The sequence below is a fragment of the Protopterus annectens genome, chromosome 3.part0, assembly GCF_019279795.1.
Source record: "Protopterus annectens isolate FY-2018-M chromosome 3.part0, PAN1.0, whole genome shotgun sequence".
Lineage (NCBI taxonomy): Eukaryota > Metazoa > Chordata > Ceratodontiformes > Protopteridae > Protopterus > Protopterus annectens.
The window spans coordinates 37,553,213-37,575,804 of record NC_056731.1 but is presented as its reverse complement, the minus strand read 5'-3'; the positions used below and the strand labels follow the sequence as shown (position 1 = coordinate 37,575,804).

Below are 22,592 nucleotides of genomic sequence, written 5' to 3'. Positions count from 1 at the left end.
TTTCTGTATCACAAATAATAAATTCTAGTAGTAAGCAATTCAAGTTAATTTTCTATTTCCCATCCACCCATCAAGATTTCTCTTGAATAGGGCCAGTGAGGTGCTCTGCTTAACACGTATGGGAAGTTTATTCCATAGCATCGGCAGTCTCTGGGTTATAAACCTGTCCCTCCAGCTTGTTCTGTTGATTGTGGTAATGAGGCTGAGGTCTCTGGAGCATGTAGTGGGGAGGGATTGGGATTTCTTTAGATGTAGCATTTGTAACAGAGCTGGGTCAGACATTGCTTTGTAAGTCAAGCAGAGATCACCTCTAGTAGGTGATATGAGACAGAGAATAGTTGGAGTTTTTTGAGTCTGTCCATATAGGACAAGTGTTTAAGGCCTAAGATCCTCTTTGTGAGGTACTTTTTTGGCCTCTCCAGTTGTTGCACTTGTCTAGTGAGGTACATGCCAAATGGGGCATTGTACTCAATGATTGGCCTAATGAGGGAAGAGTAGAGGGAGACAATGACCTCTTTCTTCCTGGATGCAAAACCCTTAGTAATGAGATGTGCCACACAGAAGGACTTTCTGACCACAGTGGCAATGTGGTGGTCAAAAGAGAGGTTGCTGTCAACCTGTGTTCGCAGATCTCTTATGATGCCTTCTGTGTTCAGTGGACTGTCATCGATGTGGTAATTCATGGGAACTGGGTTTTTCCCAAAGAGGATGACGACACATTTTTTGGCATTGAGCTAAAAGCTGTGGTTCTGACACCAGTCATTGGTGTCAGTGAGGTCTTTCTGTAGGATGTCAACATCACTTGGGGAGTTAATTATAGCTCCCAACTTGCAATCGCCTGTGAACTTTGTCAGCCACAGTCCCTTCATGTTGGCCTGAACATCAGAGAAGTAGATACCAAACAGGAGAGGTCCCAGGATCAAACCCTGTGGGACTCCACTCATACTGGTCGACAGTCTGACCTGGAGTCAGCTACTTTCACACTGTGGGTTCTATCTTTGAGCCAATTTGCAACCCACCTAGTGATATAGGGGTTGATGCCTAGCTTAGTGAGTTTTTCTATGATTCCTGAGTGGGGAATGGTATCAAAGGTCTTGGCCAGATCAAGGTAGGCTGTATGAACCACCTTGCCTTCATCCACAGCTCTGATGACTGACTCAAAGAAGTCGACCAGGTTGAGCAGGCATGATCTACCCTTCACAAAACCAAACTGTATGGGTTCCAGAGTTTGGAGGTTCCCTATATCTTTGTTTACTAGGTCCATGATGATGCTTTCGATAGCTTTGCATATCAGACTTGTCAGGCTAATGGGACGATAGTTCCCAGGATCTGTTGTCATATGGAGAATATCATATCATATGGAGAATATTTGTAATAGGAATAAGCAATATTTACATTATTTTGAACAGATATAGTACTATTATAGATTAGACAGAATTATAATACAATATAAATGTCTACTTATTGTATAAGCAATTAATATTTACATGAAAGATAGATGACAAGCAATTCAATCATAGTAAAGTAGGATGTACCATATATAAAACCTCAATAAAAGATTATAGCACACAGTTATTTAACACATTCACCCTTATTGATGAAGTTGTTCAACACGTATTACTTAATATAAATAGATGGTAATAATATTTTTACCAAATGTTTATAATACAATGTATTTTACTGGATATATCAGAAGTTATATTTCATTGTTTACCAGCATTTAAGTAATCACTTTGTTTGTTGCTAACTTACTTAAAGCATCAAGTTTGTTTTATGTGAACATTGATGAAAGTTAGTATATTTTAATTATCAATGCATCCCTCTTCCCCCATTTCCTACAGATAAGGATTTTCATATCTGTCACTTCTTATTATAAAATGATTGAAATTATAGGTTAAAAATAACAAATTCACTTACTGTGATTAATATTACAAGTTCCCTTTCCATATTCATAAATTGTCATTTTATGGCATATACTGAACGTTTTTAGATTTAAATGGCAACATTCTATTTTGTATAATCAGCAAAGGTTAAACTGAGTGATTATTGTCAATTTAATACTATTTGTTCAGAATGTGATTGTTACATTCTGTGACATTCCTAGTTCAGGCTTCTATTGTTTCCCTTGAACAACTTTGTCAGTTTGATGTTATGTATAAAACATTAGTTACCTTGGTAACAGTTTAAGTATTATGTGTGGTCAAGATGGATCCAGGCTAAAACACCAAATGTCTCTTATTAATACACAAGCATCGGTAAACCTCGATCACAAGCCACAACCCACGGCTTCCTGGAGATGAAAACGGGAACATACAACAGCTACCAGACACAGCTGCATCCACACACACCATGTCAGGCTTAATCAAACAGCACTCAAAGCTATGATGCCTGCCACAATTTATATTAACTGTGTTTAGACAGAATAATAATGACATTGGTACTAGCTGCCAGACATGGGTGCATCCACGCACACCATATCAGAATTGATCAGACAGCACTCAAAGCTATGGTACCTGCCATAACTGATATTAACTATGTTTAGGCAGAAAAATAATGACATTTGTACTAGCTGCCAGACACAGCTGGATCCATGCACACCATATCAGGATTGATCAAACAGCACTCGTAGCTGTGATACCTGCCATAATTGCTATTAACTATATTTAGACAGAATAATGATGACATTTGTACTAACAGCTTGCTACTATTATTTAACCAGGATATACATGACATTTCTAAATCATGCTTTAACTGAAGAAGGCATTAGTCTCCATGACAGCAATTTTTTTTTCAAAACACTCAACTGTTACTGCTATTTCATATGATGTTAATTTGTTACATTTGAGTCTGAACTCTGATGAATGGTACCTTGTTGAATTAGTTAATTAATTACTTAAATTATTATAAGTAAAAACAATGAAAAATTAACAGGGTAAGTATTCATTGAGTTCAAGTGTTATATGTTGCTTTATTTGGCTTATATATAATGTAAATAGTAACCCATCTTGACCTACCTTTGTTTGTGAAGAATTACTGGACTCTTTGAATATTCTGAATAAATCATTACTGTTCCTCAGTTGTTTAAGAAGCCGTCCTTTTTTAAATAAAAACAGATAACAAGTGATGTACTATGTCAGTTGATACTTTGAGAGATGTAGTTGTAAAAGTTATTTTTTTGGGACAGCTATCTTGGAATCAGTTTTTTGTTTCGTCTTTCTAGCATCAGTCAAAGGATTTGTTTCTTTTATTCTTTTAAGAGTTAGGGGCCATCCATTCCATTTCTTCTGTGATAGACACTATTTTGTTGTTTTTGATGAATATAGTAGCTTCTTTTAAGTCATTAAAGGTTCTCATCTCATTGGCAAAAAGTATTTTTATCTTGGCTGGAAAGGCTAGCTGTGCTTTAATGTTGTTTTGTTTCAACAGTTTTATTATTGGCCAGACTTTTTTCATTTGTTCTAGTATTCTAGAAGAATAATCATTGTCAAATTTTATCAGGCTTTGATTGTATTTTAAGGGTGATTTTCTCTTAGCAGATTTTAATATTAGTTCCTTGTCCAGAAATGAAACAAATGTTATAACTATGGATCTAGGTGAAGTATTTGTTGAGTTAGAAGCAGGTTTTCTCAGTGCTTTATGCACCATTTTCAATTCCAAATGAAAGTCCCTCTTTCAAGTCTAAAAATTCAGGAATCCAGATTGCTAAGAATGAAATAATATCTTCTCCTTTACTGTTTTCAGGCAGACCAAAATCCTTATGTTGTTTCTCCTTTCCCTGTTTTCTAAGTCATTTATTTTGTTAAGCAGCCATGTATTCTGTTTAAGCAGAACTTCTTTTTGGAATTCTTCCTCTTTGAGTCTCCCTTCAATTTCATTTAGAGAAGTCTCTGTATGTGTTATTTTTGTATGGTGTTGCTGTAATAGTTCCTTAAGAGTACCAGTCTGTTTTTGAAAATTTAATTTGAGGTTTTCTACGTCATTTTTAAAGCCATCCATCTTCAAAGATCGTTCCTGTAAGGTAGATGTCATCAATTGCAGTTTGTTTTTCAAAGCAGCATCTAGATGAGAATGCCTTGAGTTGTTCATATTCAGTGACTCAATATATCTCCAAGTTACTTGACAGGAACAATTTTGGATTTCTTAGTTTATCTATAGATTTCTGACATTTTGAACTTGAAAATAATAAAATTTTCCTATATTATTATACTAGTTTATGGAGCTCTCAAAATTCACTGCTCACATTTGGCCATCTAGGCTCCATCACCCGTGAATAGCTTTCTGTTCACAACTTTTATCTTGTCTGTAAGTTAAAGGAGTGCATCCTCTGAAGAATTCCTTGGAGAGTCTGAGGAAATATATATGCAAGCAAAGGTAACGATTTTCATTGTATTTGCTTTCACCAAGATAAGCAATGAGTCCCCATCTGGAAGTATGAAATAACTGGAGGGGAAATTTTCCAAGTTAAGGAATGCTGATATATTACAGCTGTATCCCTTCTTTTTTTGCATTTGGCTGTGCCTGTCAAAACTACAGCAAGAAAGGAAATTATTTACAACTGCAATGTATGGGCAAAACCAAGATTCAGCTGCAAACAAATTGATAGTATATAGACTCATCCAGCTACAAAATCGAAAAGATGATTTAGTACGAATATTGTGGGTCTTGAAATGGCACATTTAATGCCATAAGTATCCTGCCATAGAGTATTTTAATTACAACTGAATAGAAAATTAGGTGAAAATCGATCACGATTAAGGTAGATTCCTCCACAGATTTGAATGAAGTATCTCAATATGGCCCAAAATCATATGAAATCTATGACTTAAAAGGGTTTCTCAACAGCAGTATGAATGCATTGGTTATCTGGCTGGGTACATACATGCACTATTTCATGTATAGTAGACAATACGAGTTTTGCATGTAGAGAGTGTGAATCAGCTGTTGCTATCTGAGTAAAGGAATTCATCAAAATTAAAAATTGATGTCTCTCTAATTAGCAACACAAAGTCCATAATGGTTTCACTACCATTACTAACAAGCTGACATCTACTAATTCAGTCTATAAGAATGGACCAGGGTAAGCCATCAGCAGAGCCAGATCATGGTCAAATCAGGCCTTAGGTAGGGTAATGGGCCAGGTCCCCCTTAGCTATTGTACTGTCCCATTACTTGGCTATCAATCCCCAAATTACCATAAACACTGTTCAGACCTGTACGTGTGCATAATGTTTGTTCTTTACTTTCACAATGGTTGGAGAGATCTGCAGTTATTTTAAAATATATATTTCAGATGGTATAGCACAAATACAGATGGCCATTTGCTAAACAAAAGACTTAACAACTTAACATGAGCAACAGTAAAGTTATCTTCTCTTGAAACTCACTTTCATTAAAAAGTCACTGAAATTCATGTTCATTAAAAATGTGTCTGATCAGTGACAGATAACGTGCACCTGCTTCAAGGAAACTAATACAACCTAAGTGAGTAGGATAGCAAACAGGCAATATAAAGGTAAAGTGGGCATTGTATAATAACAAAAACATATATGAGAAAGGTAAAACAAGGTTTCAAGATATAAGGTCTGTGGCTCTGGGAAAACATGATAAATATTTCTCAGAAAGGGTGGCAGATATTTGGAAATGCCTTCCTGAAGAAGCAGTGTAAAAAATAAAGAGATTGAATTTTGAATTCATGGCACAGCCATAGTGCCACCCTTAAGATAACAGAAAGGGGATTATCCAGTTAACAATGGACAATTTAGGTGAGCAATGAAGTCCTGATCTGCCCAGGGAATTTATTTTTCCGGTTATTGATCTCTGAAAGAAAACAGTCCTTAACTATTACCTATCACACTCCTTTTCACTCTGATGGTGGGCTTCCAAACTAAACAGAATGAAAAAGTATAAGTGAAGGAGAAAGAAAGAGAGAGAGAGAAAGACAGAAGCCAACAAAATTACAGAAAATATGTTTTTATATGCTTTCTTAGTAGCAGGGTATAATTTTCATGTTACAACCACCCCAGAAAAGTTCCCTTAATTTTTTCTATTTCTGTAAATGCAGTTATATGTGGTAATAACAGTGCTGAATGGTTATACTGCTTCATCCTACAGACATTTGTCCACTGACAGCTTGGAACACAAATAGATCACTGCAGCTTTTTTGCTGGTATCTATATGGTGTCACTAACATGCTAGTAAGTCACCCAAAATTGTGTCAATAGTTGTGCAAGTTTGTCACTGAGCCAGTACAGCAGTCATGAAATATGTATGTCGCAAATATCACAACAGTTGGGAATCTTACACAATAAATGACAGTTGTCACCACCCTTACATTTACTGGCCTCAGGCCTTGTGTAATTAAACAGTGTTTCCTCTAGCTATTTCTATTTCATCATGAATGGATAAGTGACAACTATTAGAGAACAACGGATGTTTTTATTAACATGTTTTTGATATGATGGAGCATCTCTGCTGCCTGTGTCCACCTATCCATTATAAGTCAAATACGGGCTAGATTGGGAAGGCCAAGTTGTTCATCATTACTTCATCTCTACATTTGGTATGTCCCACAATTCTGTACTTATGGGGATTTGACAGAAGACATGAACATAGATTCAGTGCAAACTTCACCCCCTCTCACCTCCAAAAGGGCCCACAACAATACCGGAAAAGTGTAGTGTCCCAAAAATCACAGACGCACAGGTGAAAACAGCCCTTTCAAAAGCCAAAAACACAGCATCAGTGGGACCAGATGGTGTCCCAGGCTGCGTCTTGCACGAACTACAAAATGAACTAACCCCCCACCTAAACACGCTGTTCAACCTCAGCCTCTCCACAGGCTACGTGCCCATAGAATGGCGTACAGCAACAATTATTCCTCTCCACAAAGGAGAGGCCACAACTGACCCTGGTAACTATCACCCCATAAGCCTGAATAGTCTGGTCTGCAAGGCTATGGAGCGCATCATCATGGACCTCATTAACAAAGACATTGGGAACCTCCAAACACTTGACCCAACCCAGTTCGGCTTTGTTAAGGGCTGATCATGCCTACTAAATCTGGTTACTTCTTCTAAACAGTCACCAAGGCCATAGACAAGGGAAAGGTGGTTCACACAGCCTACCTTGACCTTGCCAAGGCTTTCAACACTATTCCCCACACTCAGGAATTACAGAAAACCTCACCAGCCTGAACATAAACCCCTACATCACGAGATGGGTTGCCAACTGGCTTACAGACAGAACTCACACGGTAAGAATAGTGGGCTCCAGGTCTGACTCTAAACCAGTCACAAGTGGTGTCCCGCAAGACTCAGTCCTGGGACCCCTACTGTTTGGCATATACTTCTCAGAAGTACAGGCAAACACAGGAGGACTATGGCTAACCAAGTCTGCCGATGACTGCAAACTGGGAGCCATAATTGTCTCTCCGGCTGGCTCGGACATCTTCCAAAAGGGCCTTACTGAGACAGACACCTGGTGTCAAAGTCATGGCCTCAAGCTAAATGCCAAAAAATGCATAGTCATCCCATTTGGAAAAAAGAAAACACCCATGAATTACCACATAGGTGGCAGCCCCCTTAATACAGAAGAGGTAATAAGAGATCTGGGGACCCAGGTAGATAGTAATCTGTCCTTTGACAATCATATTGCCAAAGTAGTTAGGAAATCCTTCTACATGGTCCATCTAATCACTAAAGGGTTCACATCTAGAAATAAAGAGGTTATAGTGCCCCTCTACTTGTCACTCATTAGACCCATCATAGAGTACAATGCCCCATTTGGGATGTACCTCACAAGACACTTCCAACAGCTGGAAAGACTACAAATGTACCTCACCAAGAGGATTACTGGCCTCAAACATATGTCCTATGCAGCCCGACTTTAAAAACTCTGGCTGTACTCAGTGGCATATCACTTACTCAGAGGTGATCTCTGCCTGACTTACAAAGCCATGTCCAACTGAGAATTGATGGACATGCTCCACCTAAAGAAATCCAAGTCACTGCGAGCCACCCGCTCTAGTGAGCTAAACCTCACTACAACAATAAATAGAACATGCTGGAGGGATAGATTCCTTTCACAGAGACTCCCCTTGCTTTGGAACAAAATTGCAAACTACATCAGGCAGAGGCCCTCACTAACACTCATCAAGAAAAACCTTGACGAGTGGATGGGTAACAGAAAATACACCCCTGGGATCACTTCATTGGATCTTCTTGACAGAGGATCAGTTAATTAATCAATGGGGTGGCGAAAGCCGACACACTCTGGCTAGGCTTATAAATGCCCTCGGGCAGAAAGCCTAGTACCTACCTATGAACCTATAAAGTGGGGGCATTTTTATGTTAATGCAAAGCATTCTACACTGCATATTGCTCCAAGAGCTGGATGTGCAGGATATGTTCAGAGATACTAATACAAGACATCTAGCATTTAAACTATAGGTAAACCCACATACAGCATCTATCTTTTCAGCAACAGATGGCCATGTTTAGTTATAATCAACTTGATCACTTATAAAAAGCCAGGGTATAATGCTGAAATTGAAAAAAAAAGAATTCTTGATAAATCTTATGACCGTATGTGACAATGTACAGCAGCAAAGGCCATATCCATGTGTGCTGACTCATTATACAATTATCGTTACTTTTTACATCACTTTCAGTCCAGTCATGCCATAATATTTGAGAGAGAAAACTGTAAGGGACAGCAAAAGAAAGAACAGAATGCAGTCAGCAGAACACGTCCACAGAGAAATGAGTTCAATAAATGCTGTGAATTTGAAATGTTAATAATTCATCATGGACCATGTTGCCACATATATTTGTGTGTGACACAGTCAAATGCATGTGTGGTAAACAAATAATGAATCACTCTGTCTTTCACATTATTTGACTTTAAATACTAGTAATATAAACATGTTACATATACATTTTATATGCTCCAGACATATGTCTTTGCAATGTGGGAGGAAACCGGAGTACCTGGAGACAACCCACACGGAGGGCATGCAGATTGTGCACAGAAGGCACTCCAGTCGAGAATCAAACCAGAGAACCTCTTGCTGGGAGGCAACAATGCGACCACTGCACCTCTGCGCCTTCCTTAGTCAGGGTAAATACATCGCAACATGTAAGTTAAAACAACTTGAAAAGTCACAGACTTATCATATAGTCTTTGAAGCACACTGAATTAACTAGCAGAGTCAAACACAAATTAGCTGTGTGCACTTCACAGGTAGACAACTTCTAAACTGCAAACCTGCTTTATGGATGCTGCATATGTAATGACAATAATATATGTTACAGCTTTGTCCCTAAAGACACAAGCACTGGAACTATTCAAATAACTTTGCATTTAAACAGAAGAGACTGCCAGAAATAACTAATGATACTAATAATGGAATGTCAATCCTTTAATTTTAAGTTCAGATATATTATCATGTACATATTTGATTTAAATCCTTTGCATATATACCTCTTCTTTATATAGCCAAGCAGGGCAAGTGAAGCAACTGAAAGTTTTTTTCCCTTATGGATAACCTTGCAATTCGCCAGGGACTTGCAGTCATGATTTTAATGATGGCAACACATCCAACATCAGACAAAACTGATGATGTAAAGGGGCCATTTGGATTTTTGCACCACCTTGTTATTTTAAAATGAAATTCAAGATTTCTGGAAAATACTAGATCGATGATAGTTATGATTCCAATGTCTTTTATCCTTCTGTCTTCAATCATTATAACTCAGGCAGTTTGAGTGAATTACCTCTTCAGACTGCACAGCATTAGTACTCACTCTGCAACAATGGATTAGATTCACAGTTGCAAACTTTTCTGTACTGGGACAGGATACTTTATCTCATCAGTGCCACTGCTGCCAGTCTGAAGTGAACAGGTTTGGAAATGGTTAATTATTTCTTTTTTTTTAATTTCAGGTTTTAAAAAAATTGAACATGCTATTTACTGTTTGCCTCCACCTATGGAAAGACCAAGGTCAAAACACATGCTTACAGAATTTTAGGTGACTGCTGAACACAGTATTTCTTATATATATTCAGTGCCATGCTGGTGCACAGTCATATAACATACTTCATAATCATGACTGTGTATCTGTAATTTGTACAGAAAAATTTTTCTTGATGCTGAATGTATGACATGGGAAGGAAGTATTGATGGGGCCTATCAGATAGCACCAGGCCCTAGGCAGCTGCCAAGGGAACCTTGTGCAAGATCCAGCTCTGGCTACCAGATATCTTCTCTATTAGAATGTCATTGGTCCTTGACTGATTTATTTCTCACATCCTATTGGATGATCAGCCACACTCTTCAGCATCAGGAAATTCTCTGAAATGAATACCTTATTTAAACTTTCATTATGAGAGAGAACAATCTTCATTTTTAACAAAGGCACCAGGGGGTGTGTTACATTTCATGTTCAGGATAGCTCCCTGCTTGTGGATACACAATGAATTGCCCCCTTGGCAGGCACTAAGTAAGCCACTAATTGTTAAAACGAACTACTTTTTCTCTAAATTAAGGAGCCATCTTTGGTGAGGGCAGTTTCTCAGTCAATATTAATATGGTTAAAAGGTTTATGCCATATTGGTCTATGTCCTGTTCTCGTCTAAGTGTGTTTCTGACTAAAAGATTCTTTAGATTTGGTGTTTTTTAAATGACAGTAGTGCGTTGGCATGAAAACATTTCCCTCAACTTGTCATCCTCACTGAACATTGGTTTCTTATGCTTTTTTTTTCTTCCAAGATTTGATAATAATACATGTCCCCTAGAACTGAACACCAACATCGCATGTAAATCAAAGCTGACTGTGCTTTTCCTGTACACCTGATAATGTCTTCTCCTGTACTTCTCTAACACACTCCACTTTTTAACTCACCTACTCTATCTTACCTCAAAAAAATCTCATTAACTCGCAAACTTTCACTTTCTCACTGACACTCCACCCCCCTCCAATCACTAACCTTCCACCATAGCTCTCAACCAATCAGGGATGCATCTCAAAGGAATCAGAGACAAATTGAGAAATAATCAGGGACAATCAGGAACACTTTTAAAATATTAGAACTATTAACATGAGATATTCAAAGAATAAAAGAATGTGAGTTAATATCCATTTCTGAACTAAAAGAAGTCTATAGTTATAATTACTATAATTATTTAATAAGTGCAATTCAAAATGTTTTTTCCAACAGTCACTAGTTTCAAAAGGGATTAAGAGGGAGAGACCTAAAATATGAGTCAAAATCAGGGATGTCTCTGAAATTCAGGGACAGTTGAGAGGTATGGCCTTCACTGTTTAGTTCCTTTTCTTATCATTTCACCATCCTACTTTTTCTTTCATTCTTAATGTTCCACCACAAAAAGCATATGATTAATTGCTTAGCCCTCACAAGGCAACATATGAAAGGATAAACAAACAAACATACAAATAAAAATGATCTAAGATTTTAAGTGGGAGTAAGGTGTTTAGTCAAGATTCTTTTTTGCAAAGTTTGAAACAGTCAACGAAAATGCCAAAATCCTGTTTACATAAATGGGCCCTGGTTTGCACATTGTGCTAAGCTGGTTTTAGTTGGGTTTTGGATATGATTTGGATTAATCTAGGTCACTGATTAATTCACTGTTAAATGGCCTGTTGTGCTTTATTATATGCAAATTTCACAGCACTCCCATTAAAATTATTTGCATGAATTCGATTTGTGTTTTTTTACAGATTAAGTACTGCTGACGCAGTGAGGGATGAGTGTTTAATTCCTGCAGTGTGTGCCCTGAACTAAGAGTGTTTTATTCATTTTTGAGGATTTAGTTTTTTTCTGTAGTTATTTTATTCATTTTTGGTTTCATTTACAGTGGTCTCAATTTTGGTATTTTCCGTGTAGAGCCATGAGTCATGTTTGGCAGCTAGCTTAAACTGGATAAACTTTAGATAAGGAGAATATATGAACACAACACAGATAAAAGTAGAAGATATTAATAGTATCCTTTTATTTTATTACTTTTTTCTGAACCAATCCAGCTCTGTGAAAAGGAGTATTTCAGTCCTAAATGATGTACGCCCTCCGTGTTTCAACTTTGTCCCCCCCTTCGAAATGCTGCAAAAAGTGGTTAGGGAATGTACTTGGCTTAATCCTGCACCCAGTAACACAAGAGCATGACTGCTTACCCTATCACTAGGTGGATGCCTATTTGTTACTAGATCTTCAATCTACCACTGTGCAATGATCTGTCAGTCACTTAACTTCATTATTCTTCCGCCCTTAGTCACTGTTACGCATTTATGGATTCTTCCAGACATTCTTTTGCCATCTTATCTCCCCTAGCTTACACTATCATTTCTCGCCTCTCTGTTTTCTACTAGCCAAAATAAATTTTAAGTAGCAGATCCTTGGAGATAATGGAGCCTACAGTTTGACCAAGTCAAGCTTGTTGAAGAGTAGGATCACCAGAACTGTATAACTGAATGCCATTTAGTTACACAATGTCAGAATACTGTCTCTAAAACTGAGGAGCTCTAAGGCTAAGGAGGTTTTCCCCTTATCCCTAACCTAAGTAATTTTGGGTCATTGTAACTAGAATATTTGGGGTGTGGGGATACAGCCACTACATGGGTGCTGGAAGCTTGCTTGCTCCCTGTTTTGACCTTTGTAGACCTTATAAATCTAATTCTGAAATGAAATGCATTGTTTCATTAGGTCAATATAAAGCTCTGCCACCTCTGCATGTGAACAGTTATTCTAGCCATGTGATAAAGATTTCTCACAATGTGTGGAAATGAGACAGCCTATTGAGGAGTATTTATTTATTTATTTATTTATTTATCTATCTATCTATCTATCTATCCTTACAGATTTCTAATTGGATGAAAGCCAGTGCCCCCTCTACAAGATGCTAACAATGAGATATTTGGATTTGTTAACATTTCTCTCTCTTCTACCAAACTAAATAATGACTGTAAAAAGTAGAGTTGGGACAAGTGAACATATCCAGTCAAGCATGTTAAAAAATAATTTGTGAGTCAACATAAAAGAGGCCTTGTCAATGAACAAATGGGGTGATGGTGAATTTTCATTCTTGAGAATGTAAAAATCCAGACAGCCAAAGAGAGAACTGTATAGATGTGGGCAGAAATAAGCTGTAAGATTTAAAAAAATGAACTTTACCAAATATTCAAAATGCTCATAAAAACTGAAATAAAGCTTACACACTTGTCAGTTTGTATCTGGGTTCTAAATCATACCTGAACTTTTTCACATTGATGGCATCACTGATGTATACCAGAGAGTGTGAAGTCTAGCTCAGTCATTAGTACTTCTGACTTGTTTTGTATTTCATTGTGTCACTGGTTTAGAAGACATAATAGTGAATATGGCATTGCATTATCATTGCTACAATGTATACATAGAGTATGAGTGATAAAAAAATCCACAAGTGAAAAATGGTGACCCATGAGTGTAAAAAGTGTGTGAGTATTAAGTTAAGGCAGCCAGTGAAGGGGATCTATCCATAATGTTAGATTTCTATATTTTCTACATTTTAATCTCTTTAGAAACGTATACTTTACTTTCATATTTCTCTGCAGTATAGCTTTTTCTTTCATTTGTTTGTTTGTTCAAAGTCATGGAGAAGCAAAAGCTTATCCCAACACTCAGTAGGTGCAAGACAGAGAAACTCATCCAGCATTAGCAGGTAGTCTCTCATAGGGTACAAAAGGACACTCATTCACACCTATCATACACACCTATAGTTCTGAGTATGGCTAGCTTACCTACAACTTGCAGCTGGAAAATGCATCATTGACAAAACCCATAATCCCAGACAGACACATGCAAAGGCATGCATACTCCACAAAGAAGCTAACCTATCAGAGAACCAAATTGAAAAATAAAATCATTTTATATTTTATCTTTTAATTTGGTCTTTCCCCATCTTAAGCATCTCAACCTTTCCTGAGCCAGTTTTTTTCCACCATTCTGCTGAGCTTTAGTATGCCTTATCCCCTTTATCGGGGAAATCTGCTTTCTTAGCATGTCATTACTGTGTCATTGTTGGGGGAGTATCAAGTAGTGACCACATATCCATTGCCCTGAATAACATATTTTTGACTATCTTACTATTCTGATAGGACCATGTGTGTGTTGGAGCATGAAGTATAAACAGAGTCCTTTAATAACTTTACACAATTGTCATATAATATCACATGAGTGGTACTAACCACTGGTCTTTACTTCAGCAGAGAGTTCCACACCTTCTTCCATATGATAAGAAAGCAGGGTATCACCTGCTTGGGAATATCTTTCTAAATGAACACCTAAGGTTCTGTTCTGGGCTGGCTACTCAGACTGGAATAATCCACAATGTAGACAAGACATTTATACCACCAAAGTAGAGTATAGCTCCTGAAGTTCTCCTGAATAATGAAACAGAATGGAAGCAGAAAAAAAATTGATGTGAAACCTCAAATGTATTTAAATAACTCATTTTTATAACTTTACCTGTCACCTGAAAAAGAGAACTGCCATATACGACAATTGCTGGTATTAGAGAAAGATTTTTGTATGAAGGTTCCCCCTAACAAACATTATATTTCCTTCTGTGGTTTGTGCAGCAAACTAGATTGTCTCCATTAAGCAGAGTTTTATCTTCTACATGGTAAATGACTTAGCGCATTAATGTAGTAAGTCTAAGTTTTAGACAGTTAAATAATGCGCAGTAAACTTAATCTGACTGTATTTTGTTTGTAAAGGAACTAGCAGATTAGCCAATTATTCTCAAAATACAAACGTGCAAAATTTGTAACAGAAATTATCTTTGCATTCACTATCTGATTTATTGTTCCTAATGTAGCTAATGAAACCTAAAAAATGAAAAGAAAATGGAAGAATGAGCAGTTCATCATCCATACCTCTGTTTTAATGCAGCTGAAGCAAAACTGTAATTATTTCTACAAGGAGAAACCACCATACAAATGAGATCACATGATTATATAAATTCAGTTGTCATGCCTCAAAGCTGTCTACAGTTTATTTACTGAGTTACCTAATTTTGTTCACTTGATTAGTCCTAGTACGCATAACAGCTTTTAGGGAAGACCTGAGAGTGGTATTTGTACTGATGTGGAGCATTTAATTTTATTTTTTTTCAGGACAGACAGAAATTTCCCTACTTTTGTCAATATGTGCTACAGAATCCTTAATATCTTTCTAATGCTATCAACTTGAACAAAAAGGACCCTCTGTTTAGCATACCATCTGAACAACAATACACCTCCATGCCTTTTGCTTATCTTCTGTGTTAGCACTGTTTTTACTTGAACTCTACCTCCTCATTTAGGGATAGAGCCAAGAGCATTTGTTACATGAACCCAGCCTCCTCACTTAGGGATAGAGCCAAAAGCATTTGTTACATGAACCCAGCCTCATCACTTAGGGATAGAACCAAGAGCATTTGTTACATGAACCCAACCTCCTCACTTAGGGATAGAGCCAAGAGCATTTGTTACATGACCCCAAACTCCTCACTTAGGGATAGAGCCAATAGCATTTGTTACATGAACCCAACCTCCTCACTTAGGGATAGAACCAAGAGCATTTGGTACATGAACCCAACCTCCTAGTTAGGGATAGAACCAGCAGCATTTGTTACATAAACCCAAAGTCCTCGTTAGGGATAGAGTCAAGAGTATTCTGATGAGTCTTGCATCAAAGCTAAGTGTGCTCACTAAACTACTGATACTGCAATATAAATGTGAATAATGTTATTGTGGTAGTACATAATACATCTAAAGGTTTAATTTGATTTTGTCTAGTACTGTTTAAACTGTGAATGCTTTGCTTTTACTTCATTATTATGTTGTTCTTCCTATAATTTGCATTATAAATACATTAGGACTGCAAAAAATCATTAAAATTTTGTTTATTTACCTATAAAATAACTATTAGGATTTCCAAAGTGCTACTTGGCAATTTAAAAATCAAAATATACAGTATAACCAGCAACTTCTTAAGTATATCATCCCTTACTTATTTACATATTGCAACCTTATTTTGGAAAGGCTTGACTGAATACATCCAGCATGTATGTAACAGACTGCAGTGCCTCTTCTACTACCATCGTACAAGATAAATTATCTAGAGACTGTGTTACATATGTTTGAAAATAACCTGCCTGATTTCATAAAACATGCTCACCTGTTCACTTTCATCCTTTTCCAAGTTAAAAACAAAATTAAATTGAGCACGTCTATGCATATGCTTTGGAGTGCCTTAGCTGTTAAACCTACATTAGAGCAATTCTAGATTTTAGTATGCTTATGAGATCAGGGTGGCTGCTGTGGTGCAGCAGTTAGCACTGCCACCTCACAGCAAGAGGTTCTCCGGTTTGATCCTTGGCTGGGATTCCTTCTGTACGGAGTTTTTACGTCCTCTCTGTGGTCATGTGGGTTTCCCCTGGGTGCTCCAGTTCCTCCCACATTCCAAAGAGATGCTGTTGGTGGATTAGACACTCTAAATTGGCCTTAGCCGTAAGTGCGTGCATGTATGTGCCTACTGTGGAAGGTTGGGCACTGGGCTGGCAACTCAACACTGTAAAACTCTACTGCCAATCATGAGCAGACAATGTGATCCATTGTGGTGACCCCTAACCGGGAAAAGGCAAAAGAAGAAGTATGCTTATGAGATCACATTTCCTGTTCTTATTGGTTTCTATAGAAAAAAATATTATTGCTGTTATATACCATGTAGGTCTTCAGTGATCAAACCAGGGAGGTGTGCACATATATTGAATTTTATATGTGCCTGTACCTATGTAATGCCTATACATGGAATTTCATTTCTGCTATCAGGTTATAGGTAGTTACTAGGCATTCAATCCAGGAAAACAATAAAAAGCCAGTCCCAGATTCCCAGGTACCTCAAAGCAAGGTAGATAAATGAAGGTTGAAGTAATCAAATTCTGTACTACAGGAAGGCAACTATTAATATCTCAGAGCCTATCCCTTCTGATAGGTTATTTACTAACTTAATGGTATGACAAAAAATTTGTGTTAATAAGTGTTCATGCCTCTTTTATGTCTTCCTAGTGAATTATCTCACTGTGCAAAGATTTACTTTCTACAGTATATAAGTGCATTGTATTCAGACAAACTCAGTCATTCTGCTGCAGATATGATACGTAGTTATTTCATTGTCACAGCCTTTATATAACACTAAAGTGAAAGGGAGTTATGAAAAAACTAACAAAAAGATATGTTTTTTCAGAGTAGCTGCCCACATTAGTAAGTGCCAATATACATCAGGTTAAAGAGAAACCCAGAAATCCTGTGCGGTTACTTTGATGTGCAGGTGCTGAGAAATAAAAGGAGTCCATACCCTTATTGATAAGAAAGCTGGGCCATTAGTATTTCATGTATGACACTGTGTCATTTGCACACTTTATAATCCTGAGCGAGACTTTGAATTTCATTGAACAGTGGAATTCCCTAGAAAAAGCAAAAGGTCTGCATACACAGATGAAGTACACACTAATCATTTTACATCCATCACAGATTTCTTTTTAATAAACAGAAAAATATGTTTAAAAAATGATCATTTCAATGAGCTGTGAGCCAATTACTCTGGGAGAGATAATTCATCAGGAAGGCATAAAAGAAGCTGGAACAATTAAGACAAAAATTATTATTATTATTATTATTATTAGTAGTAGTAGTAATAGTATCCCCTTGTGTTAGGAAACAAAGACCTACCAGACAAAGATTATGCAAGTTAACATCATGTTCAATGTGCCAGTTAGTATGTTTTCTACAGAACAAGAAAATCAACCTCTTAATTTAGCCATACAAACATTTTATTTTCATTTTGTTTTTGTTTTTCTATGCAATAATTACAAACAGACTAGATGAAAATCAGGGCCTTACTGCAACATTCAAAGCAACTGATTTATGCTTCATTTTTAAAATCCAGCTGCTCAGTGACGACTAAAAAAATACTAACCCTTTCTGAGGACACATGCATAAAATTGTAATGCAGCATTAGGAGCAGTGTGCCATGAAAACTGAGGTGATGACGGAGATAAACACATGGGTCTACAAAAGTTCGTAAAAAGCATGACTGCTCAAGTCATGCTTCAGCAAAAGCAGTTCCCAAAAATACTGTCGATCAAAAGAGAACAGCATGCTGCCATTTTAAATAACCATGTCAGAGATTGATGCACCTCAGGGAAACTCAAAAGAATTTTGAAACTATGGCAGTCTTGGAGAGTAACTACTATATAAAATAAAATAATTATTTCATTAGGTGATAAAAAAAAAAACAAGCTCTCAGAATTTCAAGAATATATTTCAGCAAATTGTCAGCTTTTCCAAAAGAGAGGTATACAGATAATTAGATTGTTTGACAGTTTGTAATGTTATATATATATTAACACTATTTCCATATAACCATGGCAAAACAATAATTACCAAAATCAAGAGAAATGTTAACATTTCCCTGGAATTGCAAAATGAATTTGTTGAAGCATAACATACAAAAGTCATTTTTGCTCTTTTGTATAAATCTGGTATCTCCATTTGTTTGGAAGCACATTTGGATCACATATAAAGATGATAAAATCCTGCCCATTTCTTCTAAGATCTGCCCCACCATACCCATCTTACAACAAAATCTGTGCCAGTATTATGCAACAAGAACCAGCTATGATTCTTCTGCCACTATTACACCTGCAGTCCAGAATAACAAATTGAAAACTGTCATAGCTCCATAACTTCCTTTAGTTTCTCCTGCTGTCAGCATGGACAGCAACAGTGTTTCTGGAATATTCCACCAAATGTCTTTGTGAGCACTATCTTCTTGAAACTACCCTAACATCATTTGGAAAACAGGTTATACTCTCTTTTGAGTTTATCATGGGAATCTGTGACTGTCGAACCAATGAAACTTCATACTACAGTCTTCAATAAGTGTTCTTTGCTTTACAGGTTTAAAACAACCAGTCTTATGAGTTTCTGAAGTCAAGATACCATTTAAACTTGTGTAGAATAATTATATTTTAATTTAGAAATGTTTAACATTACTGCCTTTTTATTGTCTCTAGCATGACACACCAATATAATGTGCTTTTAAAAAGAAAAGTACAAAGCGACCTACTACAAAAATAAATATGACTGCAAAAAATAGCAGTTATATGCATGTAAGAAAGAAAAAAATCTTCTTTGTTGAAATGAACCACATGCATTGTGCTATTTACTGCATACCATACATTATAATTCTCTTGGCGGAAGGCTGGTTATTTTGAAAGCTAGGTAAACCCATAAATCAACGATTTTAGTCATGTACCTGAATAGTGAACCGCTTACAAACTGTCCTCCCAAAATAAATCAATAGATTACCATATCATGGCCACTCACCTGCTGGTTCAAGTATTGAAATGTAACTTTTTTTAAATAAGAGCAACTGAATCACAAGTATAAAATACTTACATCACTTATGATGTCGCTGCATTTTCTGGCAAATTCCAAAGTCAAGTCTTCAATAACAGGCTTGCTGAACACCTACAGAAACCAAACATTGAAAATGTAACTTGAGCATTTGATTTGCACAAACAAATAAGAATGCACAGCAGCGACAGATGTTTTACCTTTTCTGTATCTTCATCATCACTATTTTCAGTATAATCCTCAACAACGTGCAGCCTCATGCTTGTTGCTTTGGGAGAATAGATAAATAAAGGAATTTAAAACTTAGAGGTCATTTCTAGAGATTGTATATTATAAAATCCCTCACTCTTTGGTCTCTCTGTCTCTCTCTCTCTCTCTCTCTCGCTTTCTCTGCTATTTCCTTCTGTGGTGTCTTGCATAGTGCAAGGCACTAAACCTTATCAGGAGCCATTCCTAATTTAGAAGTCACTCAGCAGCCTTTATCTGAACATCCTGTTTTTACTAATCATGCAGGAGAAAAAAAAATTATCACAGATGACCTTGCAAGTCACTTTACCCAGTGCTATGTCTCTATTTTTTGTTTCACTTTTAAATGATCGATTTGTATAACTGTAATGGTTTAAACTAGTTTCAGAAATGCCAAATACAAAATGCAATTAGAAGTTTTAATACAAGTCCACAAACCATTTGCATATAATGTTTGTTACATAATCATTCTAGGTCATACAAAAGCTAAATAATACTATATGAAAATAAACCCTGAAATATTGCATGAGGGTGAACTCTAGTATAAAACACGTGTGATTAACAAGTACAATACACTAAGCTAGGGAAAGTTAGCGACAGAAAAAGAACTTAAAATTATTGGGCAGAAGGTCTCAAGAGACAAATATGTGAGCCGGAGAGACAAAATGGAGTTGAGAAATATTTGAACAGCCTGTCATGTATTATATTAATGCAAATCATACTTTAACATTTAATGAACACACAAATAACACCCAGCAGTATTTAAAAGATACCTGGAGGTATTCAAATGTAAACAGTACATAGGCTTATGCAAAATAGTGCAGTGGTGATGTGCAGGGATAGGGTAATTCACAGACACATACATCATGACCTCACTATCGGTGAAACAATGCAGTATGTATCATATATTAATAACCACATAATAACATGCAAATGAATGTCACCATGCCAATCAAAGCCATGCAAATGACACAGCATAGTAATTCAGTAACACACAGAATTAATGATGGGCTGTGGTGATTATCTTTTCTGATAGACAGGATTTTGTGGTGTATGAGAGCTTCAGCTGTATTATGACGCAAACAGCAGCATAAGCACTAGCCAGTTTTCACAGTGTTATACATTGTCCCCTACACCACTGCATATGTGTCCACCAGTAGCTAACATACCATAACATCCATGATCAGGATTTTGTCAGCTGCTACTATATGGGCAGAGGCACCATGCGGGAGTTAGGAGACATGTCACCCTCAGATGAATTCAAGGAGAATGCATGGATAACCTATCTCAGTAGCCACAAAGATTTCTATAACATTAATTATTCATGATACAAGCACCATTCAGCATCCAACAGGAAACACAGTAGGAGTTTTGCAGTGCCAACCAAGCAAATTATACTGTTTCTTTGACCTGATGTTTTATCATGAAATGAGCATGTTTTTTTTTTCCAGGGAAACACTCCTATTCCGGCATTCTGTGTCAGTCCCCATTTCTCTGACATCCATGGGCCACTGACTGCATTCACATTATTGTCAAGATGCCATCTGTTCCATATAGTATATGGTATGTTAACTAGAACAACTTTCACTCAATCAACTACTAGGTGGTGAACAAAGTGTTATATACAATGTGTCTGTGCACCATCCAGGCAGTTCCTCTGATTTTCACATCTAATATAAATGCAATCTATACCAGCATTTCATCCAGTGTGACTTTCCACAGAGTCATCTAGTTGGTAGGTGCACATATTGCCACCCACGGACTCCTCAGCATGCTGGTGCCATGATGCTGGACAGCAGGTCACCCATAAATTGTGTCCATTATTGTAGGTTGCTGGTGATGTATGATGCATCTTGGAACTGTGGCTGATGACCACAATCCACAGCTCACCAATCATGGCACAGAAGGCATATAACACTGCACTGTCACAGACCAGCAACATTGCTGATCATATGTTGAGACATCTGAAAGCCCACTTTCACTTCTTGGATATAACTGATGGTGCAATGAAGCATGGTCCAGGGACCTGCAGCAAAATATATGTGATCTACATAATCCTACATAACATGGTGTCATGACATCAATTACAATGGGGGGATCACCACTGTACTGCCAGACATACCTATGGCAGCAATGGAGGAGTTTATGGTACCCAATTCAAAGCATAGGTGGGTGCAATACATTATGGCACTGGCAAAGATTAGGTGTCTTGCCCATAATAATGGGCCTTGAAAAAGACTACTTACAATAAAAGTGATGCATGTGAAAATACATCTAGGCTGCACATTACAGTGCATTATCTTGCCATGCTTTGCAGCACACATTGCCCTACCCACATAGGTCACATAGATGGCCAGCAGACAAGGACATAGTGACAGCAGCAGCAGCAATGCTGACATATATGGAAGGGTCATCAGTATTGGATGTGGTAACTTTGCCCACAGCTGAGAGGTTGAGGGAGTCAGGACTCACATCTTTCAATGATGGGTGATGCGTCCATAAGTTGAACATTTGTAGGGTACACTATGTGACTCTGCAATATCAGGATGGAGGCATTCTGCCCTAAGGATGGTGTATTGCATTGGGATAATATACACTATGGCCCCCATATGGTGTGGCAGCAGAATGTCAGTCATGACCTTGTGAAGAGCCAGTGATAGATGTTGCTTGCAGTAGGGCTAAAGGGAAGCAAGATGGCATTGAATTGCAGGGATTTGACTGGCTTGACACTGCAATGTCTGCACCCAGAGACAGAGGCAGCAATGGATATTGTGAATAGTGAAGCTATCTCATGAATGGGCTGTGCCCTTTGCATAATCCTGGCATGTGAGCATGCAACATGAATCTGTCCACTACCAAAGCCATGGTGAATAGCTACTTATATCTGAATGG

The 22,592-nt window shown here is 37.3% G+C and overlaps 1 protein-coding gene across 3 annotated transcripts in view; it reads right to left on the bottom strand.

Annotated features, from left to right (window-relative positions):
* Positions 1–19,842, bottom strand: part of LOC122796246 (nebulette-like) — a 1,283,698-nt gene extending 1,263,856 nt beyond the window's left edge. For all 3 annotated transcript variants that reach the window (XM_044064567.1, XM_044064568.1, XM_044064569.1), the window contains exons 1-2: positions 19,655–19,842; positions 19,497–19,568 (exon numbers count right to left, since the gene is read on the bottom strand). In XM_044064567.1, coding sequence (XP_043920502.1) covers positions 19,497–19,568; positions 19,655–19,714 — 132 coding nt within the window. In that variant the 5' untranslated portion in view covers positions 19,715–19,842. The remainder of the gene's footprint in view (positions 1–19,496; positions 19,569–19,654) is intronic.
* Positions 19,843–22,592: the final 2,750 nt, after the last annotated feature.